The sequence below is a fragment of the Coenobita brevimanus genome, chromosome 69 (genome assembly GCF_032717465.1).
Source record: "Coenobita brevimanus isolate Jiangsu-jjx chromosome 69, ASM3271746v2, whole genome shotgun sequence".
In the NCBI taxonomy this organism is placed as follows: domain Eukaryota; kingdom Metazoa; phylum Arthropoda; class Malacostraca; order Decapoda; family Coenobitidae; genus Coenobita; species Coenobita brevimanus.
In genome coordinates this window covers 30,366,694-30,387,281 of record NC_137022.1, presented here as the reverse complement: position 1 = coordinate 30,387,281, position 20,588 = coordinate 30,366,694, and the positions used below count along the sequence as shown (strand labels likewise).

Here is a 20,588-nt window from a genome sequence, read left to right as displayed (position 1 = left end):
CATAGTAAAGGTCTTTTTATGTTTTTATGCATATTAAAGAAAACTGAATTTTTGTGTACTGCATAGTGTTTTTTTTTTTAGATTTTATTGTTATTAAAAGTGACCTTTGATTTTGCACATTCTGAAAGTCATTTAAATTTTGTTCATAATGAGAATTGTTATGCACTCTAAGCAGTGAATAGTGAATATGATTTTTTTTAGTTTTAGTGCAGAATTGAAGTGACTTGAGTTTTTGTACAACCTGAAACTTAATTAAGTTATATGGCCAGTGAATTAGTTAAGTTTTATGTATAATGAAAATAACTTTAGGATTTTATATGAAGTGAGTGACAATTTTTTCTATATATTAAAACTGAGAAGTTTTGCATTCATTCAGTACACAGAAATAGAAATGAGATTGTTTAGGCCACTTACATTCTCTGACTGATCCATTTAATTAAGGCAGACAGTCTGTATTGGCCAGTTCCCAGTCTTCTAGAACAATCTACTATGGTTTACTCTTTTTACTCTCACATAGCCTAGAATTGTTATCTGTCTATCTTGAATTCTGAGTTGAAATAAGAGGTGAACGTACATTCATTCATTCATCATCGAATCCTGTTTTGCCCCATGAGTAGCGTTGGAGCCTGGGGCTAGGCAAGTTGGTCCTAACATTAAATATGAGAGTCACCAGCCTCACTCATCCTTCAGTGGCATTACATGAGCAGTAAGCCCTAACCACGGATATAAACCTGCACCGGCCTAATCCAATTGGAGCACCTTAAGTACACACCAAACCACCAGGCGCCATAATTAAGTTATATGGTTACTACCCAATGTAGTAAATGGTTTCGTGGTGTACAGGAAACCATCTGGCTTGTCACTCAGTGTAGAGTCACCCACAGACAGAAGGAAGAGGAAAGAATGAAGGAAAGAGGGACAGAACAGGAAGGAAGAGAGGAAAGGGCAATCACAACACTACTGCAGAATGTAATGCTGATCATGAAGAGGTGCTCTGGAAAAGATGTAGAACCATAGCAGTCTCTTTTTCTGCCACTGTGCTGCATGAAATAAGCAGTAAAAGGACAAAAATTTAGGTCAAGTTAACATGAAACAATTATAGTTCCATGTCGTCAATTGTACAGCTATGTCAACTTGGACAAGACAAACTTTATCCAAGACTCTTACCAGTCTGAGAAAGAACTGAAGTGTGTAATGGATCTGGATCATATATGTTACAAAGTTTGTTTTACTGTATTCTCAGCAAAATAAGAAATAGAGTCATTGCATTCTGTACAGTACATTACTTTATGTGATCAAATAAACTGCATTTCTAAAGAGTATTTTTATTCATTTGAGGCATCTGGCTATAGGTCAATAGATTTTTATTCAAGTTATGCAAGGCCACCAAGAGGAATAGACTGATCATCTACCCTTAACCCCTTCATTCCAGTGACATAGTTTGATTTCTTCTTGCTACCTTTAAGCAGTTTAATATAAGAAAAGGCCTAGTATTGAAGGGGATAATGAAGGTTGTATCTGACCCATCCAGTTTGAAGTCTCTGCAAAGGTGAATCAAATAGCCTTGGAGGTAGCAAGTAAGAGTGGCAAAATGCATCACTGGACTGAAGGGGTTAAATTTGGTGGACTCCAATATACTAACCTGCTACCATTCATCTCAAAGGGGGAATATAGAACTGATCGACATCTTTAATTCTGTCCCAAACCCCTCTGAACCTTGCAGCCACAGTATTGTAATTGAGTATGCAAAGATGTCAACAACTTTATTTATGGTGGAAAAATTTAATACCTACACCTACAACCTCACCATCCACATCCACACCCTCACCATCCACATCTATGTGTTGTCACCCACATCCACACCTTCACCACTCATACCTACAAGTACACCCACTCCACTTACAACCTCACCATCCACATCCTCATTGTCACCACCCACATCCACACCCTCACCATCCACATCCACACCCTCACCACCCATATCCACATCCTCACCATCCATGTCCACATCCACATCCTCACCATCCATGTCCACATCCACATCCTCACCACCCATATCCACATCCCTAGCCTCACTACTCATATCCACATCCACACCCTCACCACCCATATCCACATCCTAACCACCCATATCCACATCCACAACCATACCCTCATTACCTGTATCCACATCCACACCCCCACCACCCATATCCACATCCACACCCTCACCACCCATATCCAATCCATACCTTTACCACCCATATCCACATCCATACCCTCACCACCCATATCCACATCCTAACCACCCATATCCACATCCATACCCTCACCATCCATATCCACATCCACACCCTCACCACCCATACCCACATCCACCCCCTCACCACCCATATCCACATCCTACCCACCCATATCCACATCTGCTTCCTCACCACTCGTATCCATATCCACATCCTAACCACCGTATCCACATCCATATCCTCACTACCCATATCCTCATCCACATCCTAACCACCCATTTCCACATCCACAGCCTAACCACCCATATCCACACCCACATCCACACTCACCACCCACACCCACATCACAAAGCACCCACACACACCCTCACCACCCACACCCAAACCTGTACCACTCACACCCATGCCAACATCCACACACACCACCCACATCCACATCCACACTTACACATTCACTATCCACACCCACACTCACACTCACACGTTCATTATCCTCAGCCACACCCTCACCCTTACACCCATACCACACCCACACCCTCACCACCCTCTTCCTCACCTTCAGCTTAATGTATCAATATGCCAAGTATATATATTCTTTGGCACGTAGTCTCTCTCTCTCTCTCTCTCTCTCTCTCTCTCTCTCTCTCCAATAGAATCACGGTTAACCCCCATTAGTGTGTGTGTGCCGGCAACGTATTTTTAGTTCATCCTTGTTATCTCCAGACGATTTTATTCAGCTTAGGAAAATTTTCAAAGGGGGTGGGTGGGTTAGATATAGCCTTTATTTTTCCCTTCACTACAATTGCCCCCTAACCTTAAAAACAGATAATTGTTTGGAAATGTACCGTACTCTCTTCACTTTAACGACGTCCGATTACCAGCTCTCCATCAAGCGTTGCGTTGTATTGAGAGAATGACTCGAATATGATGCTAGTTACGAAGAAGTGCTGTGGAAAGGGTGCACAGCCATAGTATTGACTTATTCTGCCACTGAGCTACGGGAAATAAGCTGCAAAAAGACGAAAGTATTTTATTAATTTCTTGCCAAGTAATTAACCTTTTCAATGTCATGACGTCTTTGGTTGAGAGGAGCAGGCAAAATAAATTGCCGGTGAAGAGGTGTTACGAAAGTCTATTAAACCACCGAGAATACTGCCCTTAGTGATGATAAAGTTGTTAATATTATTTTTGAGGTATAAACATTTTTAACACGCAGGGCCAACTTGGAGGTTAATGAGTTTCCTTTGTTGGGGTCAAAGGTGAGCAAAGCAGGGAAATGTGAAGGAGGAAGGAGAGGTCAGCAGAGGAAGGGAGGGAGGGAGAGAGAGAGAGGGAAGAAGGGGACGGGGAGGAGAGGTCAGAACAGGAGGGGATGGGTGCGGGGAGGAAGGAGGGGGAGCAGGGGAGGGGAGAGTTAGTTATAGTGAAGTTGCAACAGTCTTATGCCTTTGATTGTGCAAGGATCATTGGCCTGTACTCTCGTCATTTAAGAAGGGTCCCTAACACCTACTCCCGAGAGATTTATTTTTCGATATGGGTGGTTAATATCCTTTTGTGTGATATTTATGCAGGGTATAGCGACACTGGAAGGATTTATGCAACAGAAGAGGACAGTAAGGTGTAATAAACAAAATAAATCGCTTAGGAAGAGCTGCTAGGGAGCTTCCTCAACTGACAAGAATACGGCCCATTAAGACAGATATCAAATGTGGGTTTAAAAGTTGAGAAGGTGAGGGAGGGAGGGATAGGAAAGGGAGAAGGGTAAAAGAAGGGGAGGATGGAGGCCAGGGAGGTGAAGGGAAGGTGTGAAGGGCCAGATGTAGGGAGAAGGGGAGGGGGAGGGGAAAAGGTGAGGGATTAGATGGAGGGGATGGGAGAGGGAGGGATGAGAGGATGAATATATGGAGAAGGGGAGGAGAGGGGCGATATTTAAAGGTAAAATGGGAGGGGAAGGGTGAGAGAGAGGGGGGGTAGAGGAGAGGGGAGAATGGGAGAGAAGAGCGAGGGAGGGGAGGGTGAGGGAAGATGTGGAAGGGAGGGATATATGGAGAGAAGTGGAGGGAAGGTAAGAGAAGGAGGGAAAAGGGGATGGGAAGTGTGGCGGGGAGGGATATATGGAGAGAGGGAGGGAGATGGGAGGGGTTAGGGAAGGTGGCAGTGAGTTAGTTTAGCCAGTCTGCCAGGGTGCGTCCATAAGGTGTGTTGTGTTCACCCCATCTCACCACACACCCCACCCACCTTTCACATCTCACCCCACACCCTACCTCCCACACCTTACTCCGTACCCTACTTCTCACACTTCGCATCACCCCACCCCACCTCACATTACTCCGATTTCTCCCACCTTACCTGTCCTCACCCCACTTCAAATCACCCCACCTCATCTCACACCTTGCACGCCACACCTCATCCATTGTCATCTCAAATCACCTCTCCCATCCCACCCCATCACCCCACCATGCTCATTATCATCTCAACTCACCTCTCCCATCCCATGCCGTCTGACCCCCACCCCACCCCACCTCATCCCATTTCACATCACTCTGTATCATCCCACCTTACAGCTTCCCAATCCTTCTCATCCATCCCACCTCACTCCACCGCACTCCACTTCACTCCTTACACACTCAATCCCACCCCACCTCACACCACCCCAGATCACCCATCCTTGCCTCACTCCACTTTTTTACTCATTCCACCTCACCTGACCCCAAATCACCGCACTCCATCCCACCTCACCTCACTCCGCTTCATTTCTTACCTACCCCTCCCCACCCACCCCCTCACCCAACCCACCCCCATCCCACCTTCCATAATGTCCAATAATCATCGAACCTAGCCATCATAATGACGTACGTAAACCACTAATTACCGTACACTAACAACCCTCCGTGGTGGTGAGTACCTGTCTTCAAAACTTCCACATTATCAGTTATTTACTAATACTTTATTAAACATTTATCACAGATTTCTAAGTATCTCAGTCTTATAAATACCATACATGATTAATTAAATGGGTAAATGATCGATAAATAACTGATTCTAAGGACTAGGATTAATATATTTGTTTCTTTAGTTTTTGCTTGCTGTTACCCACCCCAGCGTAATGGCTCCCGAATGCGGAGAAAAACAGTCTGACATACTCACATTTAGTCTTTCATCTGTCGTCTGTATCTGTCTATACCACAGTAAGTTTGAAACACCGTAGACGGCCATTACCTGCTCATAAGTCTGCGATTTACCCTAGACGCATCACCTGTTGTCTACTGTAAATCATTGTCAGTGAGTCATCCTTCATATACCACATCATTTTGATTTGCCTGCTTTATATCCGCCTTTCACCCTCCTCGATATTCAGACAGATTCAGACTTTCTCACCATCTTCCACCTTCTTGGTTTAACTTACCCACTTCATTCCACATCTGCCCCTTTCGTACATACACACACTCCTTTGGATATTCAAACCTCTCATTCAAACGTGCACACTATGCTTCCACCTCCTCCTTGGTCTAACTTACACCTTTCTTTCCCTCTCACCACTTCCGATATGTAGACTTTATCAGTCCCTCATCATCCATTCTTGCTTTGCTGCCCTTACCTCCAGCTCAGGGATTTAGGTATCATGGTCCTCTTTTTTAATAAACAGTTCCGAGAGAAAAATCGGGTCTTCTGCTGTTCACTTTTCTTTATGCTCCTTCTCCCCATATGGCCAGATCACCATAACACACCCTACTCAGCCCTCTTCACCTTATTGTGTCTACTTCCACACCTCTGTCTCTGTGTCACTTCTCACTGTTAATCCACCTCGCCCACATTCTCCAGTGACAGAAAGTGGAGCTCCTCTGAGATACGGGTCACTTGCCTTTCAGGACATGTAGAACGCAGTTTGAACGTGTACAGAACAGCAGATATGAAACTGCTGGAGGTATTTGGAGTGTACAAAGCAGCAGTTGGAACACAGGGATTTGAAATTAGCCTAATTAAAGGAAAAGGGGTAAAGGTACTGTGGGGCATTGATGGGCATATGGAAAAAAACAAAACAAAAAACGTTTGTTAGGGTAATAAGAGATATGTATGAGAGACTGACTTGGAGAGTGTATGTGAGGTGGATAGAGAGTGGGGGTGGGAGGAAGGGGAGACTAAGGATGAAAAAGAAGGATTGATATTATGAGGAAGGGCAACCAAATGGCAGAGGACAGGACGACGTGGAGGCTGTTTGTCTGTGGCCACCCCTCACGGGATTAAGGCGTCTGGCTATACACAGATAGATAGGCAGGTAAGTAGGTAGATAGACATAGACAGAAAGTCAAAGTGGTGCCGAATGTACCGTATGAATGTAAGGCGTGGGTCAAACGAGATAATGATAGGAAACGGGTGCTGGTGATTTAAATGTGTATACAGTATGTGGGGTATGACTGATGATGATGATGATGATAACTGTGGCGACCTCTTGTGTTTTCCCCATAGTCTGCCTAGGTAAAATCAATAAATATTTTATACTAAGAGCAGGTGGGGGAAATCTCAATGTATCAAGCGGGTGTGAGAGGGGTGACAAGTGAGCATCAATAGTGTCGCTATAAAAACAATCTGGCATCTAACCCGGCCCCGTTACTACTCTATATTTACACCAGCAACGCTCCTTCACTCACTTCTGTTATACTTGCACATGTCCACCCTGTCACATACATATACCCCACACACCTGTCTCACGTAATTTCATACCATATTCCTTTTTTTTTCTAATTTATTTACCGAATATCTTTCCATACGACTATCAGTATTTTTAGCTTCAAACGGCTGAGATCTGGGCGCATTTTGATGTAGCATCTTAAGAATTGGTGGAGTTGGTGGAGGATTAGTTCCCCTCCCTGTAAAACAATTAACTCTAAGCCGTTGGCCACCCCGTTTGGGATACATGGCGTCTGGCAATGAATGAAAAAAAAAAAAAAATCTTAAGAATTTACTCCTGCATTCTGATTTTTTTCCCCCACGGACACCTTGTACATTACTCATACCCTTACTGGTAGTTATGTCATAGCTCCCCCCCCCCTCTCTCTCTCTCACACACACACACACACACACACACACACACACACAGAGTTGTCATACATGCCTCTATACACCTTACACACTCGTTTTATACACGCACAGCTGTCGAGTCATCACACACATATCTCTTAGATGAAGGGAGTTGTATCAGAGACTTCTATTAGTCACAAAAAGCCCCGTAAATACAGTAAATGTATGAACGGGGGCCAAAGAGATAGATCCTCCCACCCCTTACCCCACCCTCTCACCTTTGGCTATACCCTTGGGTGGAAGGGGAAAAAAAAAAAGTAATAAAAGACTGCAATTTCGCCAGGTTAAAACGGAGGTGTGTGTAGAGTGAAAAGTTGAAAAGGATGAATGTGACCGTAGTTAAACCAAGATCTGATGGAAGAGTATATAATGGAAGGTAAACAGGAGTATAGTAAAGGTCTCCAGTTTAGCGATGATAAAATAGAAAACACGGGAGTATTTTGGATGATGAATGAGGATGATGGAAAAGACGTTTGATACTGCAGGACTAAGTTTGAGAAAAAGCTGAAAATTAATAAGGAATGGATGATGACTGCAGTTACGGAAGAACAGGGCTGAGTAAGTTGGAAGCTGAATAAAGGCCGAATAAATTCTTACAGATGATTCAGGATTTGACTGGGAGAGTATGCTGGAAACTGAAAAAGAACTAAACGATGGACACCTGTTGGAAAAACATTGCAATGGTTGAAGTTTGATATTAAAATGAAGTGAACCCCGCCAAAGAGCTTGGATAAGATAGAGAGGCATTTGTTTTATCTCACACTCCCCCTCATGTTGTGCTGCACGTGTCACCCAGGCCAAAGAAAAAGGAAGAGGGAGAAGAGTTTGTTTACACTGGCTGTTCTGCGGGTAAGAGAAGGCGGTATCTGGAGACTTGGGCGCCCTTTGAATTCGTCTAACTTCACACACACACACACACACACACACACACACACACACCGAGAGATTCCCTCCAACTCTCCCAACCCGTGTGACTGATATCAGTGGGTTAGTTATTTTATTTATATATTTATTTATTTGTTTACTGCTCTGCCAGGATTCGAACCCAGGTCTTTTCACTCTTATGTTTACCATCGCCATCGCTAAAAGTCGAGGGTAACTTTATCGTCTTGGTGGTGAGTTTAGTGGATTGCAGGCGGAATCTGTCCTCTCCTGAAGCCCATTGTCCTCCTTTTGGAGTGTAAGGAGGGAGTTGAGGGACGTCTGTATAACCGGGCAGTGAATTCACCCAGGTATATTGTTGCCACCACATGAAGGCGTCCCTCTGCAGCACCAAGTTAGAATAAAAGGAGTCTATCGGATATTGAAGGACCTGAAGAGAAAATACGTCGCTACGAGGCGGTGCACATCGTGCCAAGCAGAATACGGCATATTTACTACCCCACCATTGACGTCAGCACACCAAGGCAACAGTAGTGTGTAGAGGGACAAGCAAAGCGTTTATTTTATTTCAAGCGTTCATCATCATCATCATCATCATCATCATCCCAATCAGTGGTGTAGCCAGAGAGGAAGCCAGGGTGGCACTGGCCACCCCTGAAAATTGTCTGGCCATCCCAGTGGCCACCCCAAATTCCGGGGGATACCTTTGGACACCTCCCACGGCCATACCCTAATACCTGTATGTTTGGCCATCCCATTTTATAAGTCCTAGCAACGCCACTGATCCCAACCCATATTCCCATCTACGAGACAGGATGATATAGAATCCAGGAATCATCATCAGCCACCCCACTCCCTGCACACACACACACACACACACACACACACACACACACACACACACACACACACACAAGGATTTCGAGGCTGTAGGCCACTGAGGTCAACAGGGACCATTGTAAAGGCTAGTCAGTTTTTGAAAACATTGTTTATATTGTTTGAATCGTCCTAATAATAACTCGACTGCATCCAAATAAATCTTCCAACGCAATATTGTTGGCCAGGCAAGAATGCTGCTTAAATCCAAGAACTCAGACTATTTATTTTAATGTCTAAATAAGTTGATGTCTAACTTTGTGTACAAAATGGGTTTAATCCAGCCCAGTAACGTATTAAAAAGTCTTAATGTTGGATATTATGAATAGAAACAACTTAGTTTTTAGGTTTTACAAAACAGCTTTACACAGGAGGGAGAGTGGAGTATAAACAAAGAGGACCAAGGCCAAACATAAGCACCAGTCAAAATAAATATAACCTCGCGATCTCGCCCAAGTCAACACGGTAGCCATGAAATTCGCAAAGGAACGCATATTGTGTGTGTGTGTGTGTGTGTGTGTGTGTGTGTGTGTGTGTGTGTGTGTGTGTGTGTGTGTGTGTGTGTGTGTGTGTGTGTGTGTGTCTGTACTGCCCCACACACTGAGACTTCCCTTCCCCCCCCATGTGTATAAATATAAAAAAGTGTGATAAAGTGAGTTCCGACACAGGTGAGGTGAGGGGAGCCAAGAAGTGACAGATTTAGCACTGGCCTCAACGTGATTATCCCCCACGGACCTGTTTCGTTCGTATAATTACAAACACACCCTCGAGAGAGCTGATCAGTGCAAAACTCTAAGTAAACAGAAATACATGTGTGGCTGAAAAACAAGGAACAGCATCGTACAAGAACAAAATCAGAGGGAAATAATATGGAAAAGCTTAGAACCTCCTTAAAGAGTAGCGTACCTTAAAATTCCACTCGTTTTCTACAGCTTTCTCAAAATAACCAACGGGGATGCCTATTTACAAACATGGCTGGGAAATATACCAATATACTGCACTCCAAGTGGGCCACTGTGAGGTCAAACAGTTGCACACAGCCATCGGAGCCTTACTGCGGTTTATGAACGTCATTCTCAAGCACGAGGGAGTATACTTAGCTCAAGGAAGGTGACCCCCAGGCATAGAAATAAGACGTTATATTTGGTGATGAAAGTAGTAGTAGCGGTAGTAGTAGTAGTAGCAGCAGCGGTAGTAGTAGTAGTAGTAATAGATGTAGTAGTAGAAATAATAGTAGTAGTAGTTAACGGATGGGGGCTCATTCTACAAAGTGTACTGAGATGCAAGTATCCATGCAATATCTACCCCCCTTCCTCAATTCTGTATCCTTTATAAGTTAGAGTGGAGCTGACTCCCTAAAAATTAGACATTATCAAGAAACAAAACAAATTGTTCTGAGAAGCTTGAATGAAATCCCGGCGCCCACTTTCCCCCATTTCTGATCGTTTCAATTTTGGGAGGGGGACTGACCCACCAAGAATCAAGGGGGGGGCACGCTCCCAAAATATCACATGAACTAAGATATCAAGGCCGTATCTGCCCTTCTTTTACTGCTTCTGAGATTATATTAAATTATGTGAGGGTGTTCGTAGCCATTTAACGAAGGAGGTATGTACTAGTTAACGGGAAAAATCGTTTATCGTGTAAACAAAATAGCTACAGTACGTAATAATGTGGTGTGGTGTGGTATGATGTGGTATGGGTGTGGTGTGGTGTGCTGTGGGTGTGGTATGCTATGGGTATGGTGTGGTGTGGTGTAGTGTGGTGTTATGAGAGTGTGGTGTGGTGTGAAGTGGGTGTGGTGTAGTGTGGTGTTATCAGGGTGAGGTGTAGTGTGGTGTTATGTGGGTGTGGTGTTATGATGGTGAGGTGCGTTGTGGTGTATAGTGTGTGTTGTGGGTGTGAATACTGAGGGTGGTGTATGTGGTGTAGGTGTGGGTGGTGTGGATAGGCTACGGCAAGAGTGGTGTGACAGGTGTGGGTATATTAATAGCCTCTCTTTCCCTGGCATACCACACAGCACACCTCTCTCTCTCACCTCCATTTCTCATACTCCCTCATACCACTCATGTACTCCCCCCCCCCTCTCTCTCTCTCTCTCAAAATCTAAACAAGTGTCAGTCAGCCAAAAATTAAGTTGGTTCTGGCGTAATATTTAATAGGGCGAATGTGTTGGTGAGAAGGTAGCCTGTTAGCGCAGGATAGGGTGACATGGAGGCGATTCGTTTGTGGCCACTCCTTACGGGATTAAGTCATGTGATAGATTTAGGCAGAACTGATGAAGATAAAGCTTGGACACTGTTGGAAGGACTCAAGTAAAATGTGATATGAATGGAGATGAGTTATGTGAAAGAGTATGTGACGTTACGTGGAGAGACAGCCAGACAAATGATGAAATGAAGGATCGTCGTGGTGATGATGTGGATGTGTTGGTTAGAAAAAGTGCCTTGAGATGACCTGGCCAAGTGGAGAGAATGGGGAATGAGAGACTGATTAGGAGAGTGTGTGCGAGGGAGGTGTAGCGTGGGAGGGGAACTGGGAGACCGAGGATGTAATGGAGGAACGGCGTGGTGAGGTATATGAATGGCGGGGATGTGCGCTTGACATGGATCAGAAACATGACGGTGAAAATATAATTGCAAATAAGATGAGTGGCATTTCATTTTGTAATAGTTGCCCTGATAATGCCATTTTCTTACACTGAGTTAAGATTTCCTACCATTATATTTCAAAGACGTTCTTCGGTGCAACAAAGGGACGCCTTCACGTGGTGGCGCCGATATGACAAGGCGGCTTGACTGCCCAATTATACAAACGTCATTCAGTTCCGCCTTGTCCCCGGAAAAGGAAGATGGTGGACTGCACGTAAAAGACAACTACGGCCAGCAGTCCACTGAGTTTACATTTCAGATGAACCCAGGGCCTCTGCTACTGTTATACGACTACTACTACTATCAAAGTGACTGTACTTCGTCGTTGCAAGATTTGGTGATGCGTTACCTGCTTTGGTGGCTTCTCCTTTCATTCAGAAGTTACCATGCACGCATGTTTGTTGTCAAATTGCCAAATATTCAGTATAGTACAGTATAAGGGTCTTACTGGAGGGCCCGGACTCCCCCTCTTCCCCGCCCCATGGCTCCACCATTAAGTTGCCCTTCTGCAGTTCACCAACTTCCTGTCGGGGAATATGAAGGGAACTGAAGGTCGTTTGTATAACCAGGCAGTGGAGCTGCCTGGTCATATCGTTGCCACCATTTGACGGCGTTCCTCGAGCACACCCAAATTAGTCGAAGAGTAAAACATGGAGTGTTAATACCATAGACTATCAAATCATCCCAGAGCACTGATGAATTGATGATCAAATATGGTGATTTCCCTTCCATATAATTATATACTTCTGCTCTAATCTGACCTAAAAGTGTCTTCTCTGCTACTCTAACCTGACCTTAAAGTGTCTTATCATCTTGCATGTTGCATTGTAACAGTGGGTTAACACTAAAATGATGCTAGTCACGAAGGAGTACTATGTAAAGGATGCGGAACCGCAGTTTTCTTTTCCTACAACAAAGTTACGTGAAATTTAAGGACTGAAATCTGGGCCAAGTTAAAGTAAATAAAAATATAGGTCTAGATAGACAGACTGACAGACAGACAGATAGGTAAGTAGGTAGATAGACAGACAGATAGATAGATAGATGGACAGAAGGCAGAGAATTAATCTAAGCTTTGTTAGGTCTGTTTATTAACCCATGTGAAGCGTGTAAGTGGGGATGTTTATAGTCAGGATTCCCGGGTCTTGAATGGTGAGTGAATGAGAGTGTGGCCCAGTTAACTGAACAGACTTTTGCTAGTTCTCTTTCTATCTTTCTTTCTTTTTTCTGTTCGTTTCTTTTTTTTTTTTTTACTTGAGTTACTTGAGAGGAGCATGTGGAGTGACATGGAGGGACAGGTTGACGAATGAAGAAGTGAAGGAACGTTGTGGGGTAGATGTGGATGTGGTTGAAAAGATTAGGAGAAATACACTGAGGTGGTTTGGACATGTGGAGAGGATGGAGAGTGAAAGACTGACTAAGAGGGTGTATGTGGGTGAGGTGGAGGGAGGGAGAGGGAGGGGTAGACCGAGGATGAGGTGGAGGGATGGAGTTGAGAGGTATATGAGGGAGGGGGGGGTGAGTTGGGGGGAGGGGAGTCAAATGGTGGGTGACAGAGTGACTTGGAGGCGTTTTGTCTGCGGCCACCCTTTGCGGGATTAGGGCGTCGGGCTATAGATAGATAGATAGATTCCGTCCTCAGGTGGGAAACGAGATCTGGATGATGATAATGATGATGATGATGATGACGATGATGATGATGATGATGATGTGTGTATGTCCGTCCCCAGATGTTGTGTACATAACGCTTTTTAACTGCAAGAACAAATAAATATGCGTCATATATTAACGTATACACATTAAATAATCATGGTATCAGTAATTTTACACTGAATACACTGAATATGTGTGTGTGTGTGTGTGTGTGTGTGTGTGTGTGTGTGTGTGTGTGTGTGTGTGTGTGTGTGTGTGTGTGTGTGTGTGTGTGTGTGTGTGAAGTGGTAGGTGGTGGCGACCATCATCCACTCACTTGATGTAGTGCTGCCTACTTCTTCCTTAGCCTTTATCATTCTTTTTCTGTGCCTGCCCTCCTCTCTTCCTATTTCTCCCATCTTTCCTGTCACTACTTATTGCTTTTCTTTCCGTTACAGGTGGCTTTACATTGAGTGACAAGCCAAATGGTTTCCTGTAAGCCAAGAAACCATTTACAACGCTGGGTGGTAACCATATAACCAAACCATACGTGCTCCCTACGTGTCAAGTGGGTTGGTGGAGGGTTAGTGCCCCTCCCTGTAAAACAAATAACTCAGAGTCAAATGGCCACCCCGTACGGGATTATGGCGTCTGACAATAGATAGATAGATAGATAGAGTGTGTGTGTGTGTGTGTGTGTGTGTGTGTGTGTGTGTGTGTGTGTGTGTGTGTGTGTGTGTGTGTGTGTGTGTGTTTGTCTTTGTTTTTATTTTGTAGTGTAGCCTAAGGTCCATATTTTTCAAAGTTTTTTTCTAGCTACATATTTTCCGTATTTCTGATTTTTTAACCATGTGTGTAATTTTGTTTTATCACAACCTTGCATTACAAATGTCATGGTTTCCTTTGTACTGTTTGTTAAGGTGTACTGAAATTCGCAAAACAGCTTGGGATTTTTTACCTTAATCTGTTTGGTACTGCGGGAAGAACAAGGAACAAGGGATGGTTCAACACGCTGCTTTCCTTGTCCTTTCTGTAAAGCCTGATGTTAACCAGTGGTGTAGCTGGGGGACCGTAGGGAGACCTCCCCCCTAGTCAGTCCCTGGACAACCCCCCATTGCCCCCCCCCTAGTCAGTCCCTGGACAACCCCCCATTGCCCCCCCCCCCCGAATTGGGAGGAGGGGGACAATGGGTGGCACTGACCACATCTGAAATATGCCTGCAGCCACTTGTGGCCACCCCAAATTTCCGAGGAAATATCCCCAACCTCCGCAGAGACTTCTTGATCCACCCCGTAACTAGACTTGACACCCCTTGGCCATCCTAGTTTTTAAACCTTATAGCTACGCCGCCGCCCATTGAATATTCTGATGCGTGCACACTGTGCCATGAAATTTATGTGAAATCGAGTGAACACCTTTACAGAGTGCGTCTAATGTGCCCCCCTTCCACCCACCAATGAGGCCTTGACCCCACCTTGGTCCCCCATTTGTGGAGACTGCAGCAGCTACGCCACTGAAAGGGCAGATGCCATACAGTGTAGCCTATTTTGCGAATCTCGTCTTTGGAATCGAATTCTGGTTGACCTGGGAGCAGGGCTGCCAGGTTGACTCCATGATAAAATGCCAAATTCGTCAGAGAAATATGCCAAAAAAGGCCAAACGGTTTCTATTTTTTATTTCCATAATAATGCTTGTTTTTAAACACATTAATATAACTTCATAGAACAATTAAAGTGCCAGACATACACACCGGCCATCTTGCTGCTGAAATAACTAAATATTTTTTCAGCTGGTCAACTTTTAAAGGAATTCCAATTTCAGCAAATGAATACTCATCAGTTCTCTTACCCTGAATATCTGTACAAGTTTCATTTACTTGAAAAAGTAATTTTAGCTTGGTGTGACAGCTCATATATGTCTATAATTCAGTTATAATGGTACACATCATAATTATAGCTGTTTTTCTTATGACGACACACAAAGGCACATGCACTATAAACTTCAAGTTGGATTATAAATTGTTTCCAATGATAAAACTAGTACAAACAAGAGCAAAGCCAGAAATCCAACTTACCCCTAAGAAGGTCTTTGTGAAGAGTGAACCGAGTACGTGACTGACATGGGCTACAAACCTAAAACATTCTGTGTCAAAATATTAAGCATACATGTTTTACCATTATCATTGAAGTTTTACATGACTAATTTATTTAGTGTTAAGAAAAAAATATAAGCAGAAAAACAGTCTCCAAACTGGGACCGTGAGCTTTATTGGGTTGAAAAAGGCCATTTTTAAAGCCAAATAGCATTTGGCCTTAAACTGTATTTTTTTTTTTAGGCCAACAGCCCTTCAAAAAGACCAATTTGGCCTAAAAATGCCAAGCCTGGTCATCCTGCTTAGGAGGCCTTCTATCGCCTCTCCCTTGGTGACATTTTGTACACTGCACCATACTATATTCTTTGTGCCATTCGGGTCTTATTAACGTTGTTATACATTGCATAAGGAACATGCAAGAGATTAATAATGCGTCCTAGGCAAAAAGTCACTAAGTGTTAGAGAACCTCCTTAATTAACGAGAATATGTGCCTTGGTTATTATTATTATTTAATTTTCTTATATCCTGGCTTAGATTTATTATTTTTTTCGTCTTATTTTTGCTTCCCACAGCTAGTCTCCCAAGCACAGACATACAAACATACAGCCACCTTGCCCAAGTCTGTCTGTCTGTCTGTCTGTCTCACCTCCACCATGCCTCGGTCGAAACAGGTGAGTATACAGTAGGTGGGTGTGGTGGGTGTAGATGGATGTAGGTGGGTGTAGATGGGTGTAGGAGGGTGTAGTGGATGTAGGTGGGTGTAGTGGGTGTGGTGGGTGTTGGTGGGTGTGGTGGTTTGGATGGGTATAAATAGGTGGGTAGAAGTGTAGGTGGGTGTGATGGGAGTAACTAGGTGTGGAAGGGTGTAGGTGGGTAAGTGGTGTGAATGCGTGGGCTAGGTGGGTGTGGAAGGAGTGGAAAGGAAAGGAGGAAGGAGGGAGCGGGGGAGGGAGGTGAAAGCAGCCCTCTAAGGTCGCTTCATTGCTACATCTTTACTCCACCAGGTCACGGAGAGAGAGAGAGAGAGAGAGAGAGAGAGAGAGAACTAGGAAACGCTTTAGCTGCATGCGTATGTTTCACCTGGGCTTGTCATCTTGAGTTTTAATTGCTCTTTTACCTATAATTTCGTCTTTGACAACTCACTTTATATTATTTGTAGGTTAAAGAGGTTCCTGCCCTCTTTAAAAATCAATATTTTAACCCGGATATGCAATGAAACCCCAGTGACTGGTGAGGTTTAGTGACATGTTAAGAGACGTCTATATGGAAATGAAAACTAGCACTTTTTACTGAAAACATTTATCGCTAATATTGCTTAACTTATCGATACCAACTAATTACAGGTGCAAAGGGGTTGCAGTTGTCTCCTCTAGAGGGAATATACTTGTTTTTCTGGAGCTTTCGAATTATCTGGCATAAACGCAATGGTGACGAAGAGTAAGATGACCAAGAATATGCCCGACTACTTGTGGTGCATTCATGTATATATTTATTATTAGTGTAGTGCGCCTGTGCGGTCCCATCTGGCAACACCGCGTCAGCCCACAACACAGCGCAGGCTCCTGGGCTCTTACAATATGCGCCAGATGTCTTTTTCAATGTCTTCTATATAGCTCACATAATAAAACGCTTATTTTTCATTTCATTGTAAACTAAGTAATAAGAAATAAAACATGTATGTTGATTACTATGACTAAACGTGTATCTGATATATGAACAGTTTCTCATTATCTTATAGATATATAATTCCCATCACCTTATTTTTTTGTATTAGCTTTATGCATGAATTATCAATGACCTGTTTAGTGCCGGTAATATGAAAATCCACTTGATCTTAGAGTACTTGATAAGGTTTCCGTAAGTGTTGATAGTAAGACACCTACACATGTTGCGAGAGTAGCAGACCAGCAGGGGAGAGACCACAGTGCTCGCCGTCATTGTTTTTTTCTTTTTCACCAATTAACCACTAAAATCTAACACAATGGTGAGTCTTATCATCCCAGATTGCACAGGAGGGATCCAGCTACCATGTGAGCCTGAGTACTGAATTATTGTGAGCGTGGTAAGGCCAGGATATTAGGTTGAAGTGAATGTTTTCGAGGGCAGGGACTGGGTGACCAAGAAATCAATGCTTGCTCATATCACCTGTTTCCTCCCTCTTGTCACATCCCCATGGCACTCTGACACTTCATGCTCACTTTATCATGCCGTATGGTCGCTGGCATCAAGTTAGCGGCCTGGGTGCGATAAAATAATGCATAACTCGTTTACAGCAACTCGGGGTCTTTAATGACGTGAAATGCTTTAAGTTAAAAACTATAGTTTAACAAGCTTTTTGTATAATTAGAATGTAATTTAATTCATTCAGAGCACAATACAAGAATTAATGTATCATAAATGCAGTAATCAGAATCCCAATTACCATAGTTACTTGATTGTCAGAGAGCTCCCCAGAGTAAGTGAGATTCGATTACAAAAAATAGCCCACTTAAATTTGTGGTTGATTTAATGGTAAACATATGCTTTATCTGAGGCAGTTGAAACATCTTACCAAATCAATTTTTCTTCCTGATAGTCTGTTATATGATATTTATTATGTTTGGGGTGGTATACAGTATAGCCTACTGGTACGGTAATCGTTTCATATGAAATTTGTCTTCTCCCATTGTTTTTAGCTATGTTCCACTGTGTCAGCTCATTTGATTTGTCTGGCATAATGGCAGCAGGAACTGTCCTAACCTAAGTGTTTAACTAAATGTAACCTTACCTAGCTTAACTGTATCTAATAAATTAATCTAACGTAACCTAACCTAACCTAGCATCCAGCTAGGAAGTTGGTAAACAAAATCCACCATTCAGTACATTAAGTAAGATTCTTCCATTACGCCGTAAACAGACAACCGTAGGTACGGCTTAAGGAATGTGATGATAAAAAACAGTGGGAATTTGATTCCTCAGTTAAAGGTGATTTACCACCCTGAAAATAGAAAAATGCAGAAAATGAACTGGAGGAATATGAATTTTTTTGGTAAGGTCCTTCTGCTGTCTCAAATAAAGTGTACATTTACTGAGTTAATTTACTATGGGAAGCATGTACCAGATACCATACCAATGTTATTGTGAGTTACTTAGAATTGTGATAGCAGAATTAGGCTACTGAGAGAGTTCATAATATTCAAGTGTGTGTGTGTGTGTGTGCAGTACTGAAATAAGTATGAAAAAAAAGTATCAGTGAAGTAAAATCAGGAAGTCCATTTGATATGAGTGTGGTGTGATGTTAGGAGGATGACAACTAGGTTCAAAGGGTGAGAGGTGTGACTGTTGAGGGTAGAGGTGTGAAGGGCAAATCGGAAAAAACATGGGATGAGGTACTACGGTAGTGTGTGACCTCAGGGGTAAGGGACTGAATAGAGAGGCTTGTAGTGTTAAAGTGGCATGGAAAACCAGCATTAGGTGATCAAAGCACATCTACCTCTTCATAGCATCCTGTCTCCCTCCCCCCTTATTTATATACAGGTACACTTGTATTCAGTATTTCATAACCACCCTCATTCATATACCTCCTCCTCATCCTCAGTCTCTCTCCTGGTCTTTCATTTACACTTTCCTAGTCAGTATCCCATACCAGCCTCATTCATTTGCTTTTTGAACTCATCCTAGTGGTGGCCCCAGCTACTAGTGGTGGCCCCATTCAATATACAGTACACTTATTATTAAACATTCACTTATGAGATGGAGTGGAGAGAAATATGAGAGAGGGGGTGTGAGTTGGAGGGAGGGCAGCCAAATGACAGAGGAGCAGGGCAACATGGGGGTGATTTGTTTGTGGCTACCCCATAGGGGATTAAAGCATCTGGCTACAGATAGGTAGCCCTTTTACTTTAACCAGGCCAAAATTTTAGTTCTTTTGCAGCTTATTTCACAGAGCTCGGTGGCAGAAAAAGACAGTAATGTACAGTACTACAGTTTTAAATCCTTTCCCTAGCACTTCTTAATTATTAGCATCACATTCTCGTGTTAATCTTGTCTTACAGCTCACCAATAAAGATGGAGAGAGGGAGAGAGAAATTTAATGTCAGGGCCAAGATACACAAACACACCTATGATCTATATTACAGTACTGTACATCACAACTCATGTTTTGATCCGCAGGAAGAAAAAGAGACACTGGAAGTTATTGCTCACACCTTTCCATGCCCTTCCTGCAAAAAGGAAAAAAAAAGTAGCTCATGAGAATTCTTGTCTGTTAACAAAGTTTGATTTTATAAAGATGGTAAAAGTCACAGGAACATTTTAAACTCTCCTCTAACCTAGCATCCAGTTAGGAAGTTGGTAAACAAAATCCACCATTCAGTTCATTAAGTAAGATTCTTCCATTACGCCGTAAACAGACAACCGTAGGTACGGCTTAAGGAATGTGATGATAAAAAAGTGGGAATTTTCTCCTTGTCTTTCCTGCAAAAACAAATCGCAGTTTAGACTGATAATTGGCGATAGGTTTGTTTGTATATCTTGGCCAGTGTTAGAGTAGGTCAGGTATGGTAATTGGTGTCACCTTCTCTTGCAGGGAAACGAGGCATCGCTTCCGATGGAGATGTGCTCCAACTGTAAGTACTGTTTGTCACCTGAATGCGTCATATATAGTTACAGTATCACTTTGTTTAACCTGTTTTTTTAATTGTCGTGTTTAGGTGCATTTAACCCCTTCCATATGGTGACGGCTTTTCCATCTTATTCACCCCAGCCAGATGATTTTATTCAGCAATATTCATCTGTAGTATAGAAGAAATTGGTTATGGCTACATCTAACTCTGCTAGTTTGAAAAATCTCTCATAAGCTGAATAAAATCATCAGTAAATAAGAATAGAGTGGAAAATACCTTGCTAGATTGAAGGCGTTAAAAAAGATGTCATATGGCGTAGATTGTGGCGCCGTGCCGTCCCCAGAGCAGCTGTGTTGATCAGGCATTCGGATTATTAGCGCTCTCGCTCAAACTCTCCTCCACCCTCTTCCCCCCCTCCCCACTCTCTCCCCTCCAGCTCCTGGGAGGGAGAGAGGAGAGAGATGGAGGGAGGAAGTGGACAAGGAATGTGTGCTGATGTTAACACTTTCCATGTTGTGTTTCTAAACCCCTTGAATCTGATGATACATT

General features: G+C 43.2%; 1 protein-coding gene across 5 annotated transcripts in view; it reads left to right on the top strand.

Moving 5' to 3' along the window:
- The first annotated feature begins 4,407 nt into the window (after nucleotides 1-4,407).
- Nucleotides 4,408-20,588, top strand: part of LOC145406203 (calcineurin subunit B type 2) — a 57,635-nt gene continuing 41,454 nt past the window's right edge. For 2 of the 5 annotated variants that reach the window (XM_080277405.1, XM_080277403.1), the window contains exons 1-2: nucleotides 16,003-16,106; nucleotides 20,003-20,042. In XM_080277405.1, the coding sequence (XP_080133531.1) occupies nucleotides 16,089-16,106; nucleotides 20,003-20,042 (58 nt within the window). In that variant the 5' untranslated portion in view covers nucleotides 16,003-16,088. Of the gene's footprint in view, nucleotides 4,420-16,002; nucleotides 16,107-17,335; nucleotides 17,420-20,002; nucleotides 20,043-20,588 lie in introns of those variants that run through there. The other 3 variants (XM_080277406.1, XM_080277404.1, XM_080277407.1) reach the window with 3 other exon arrangements.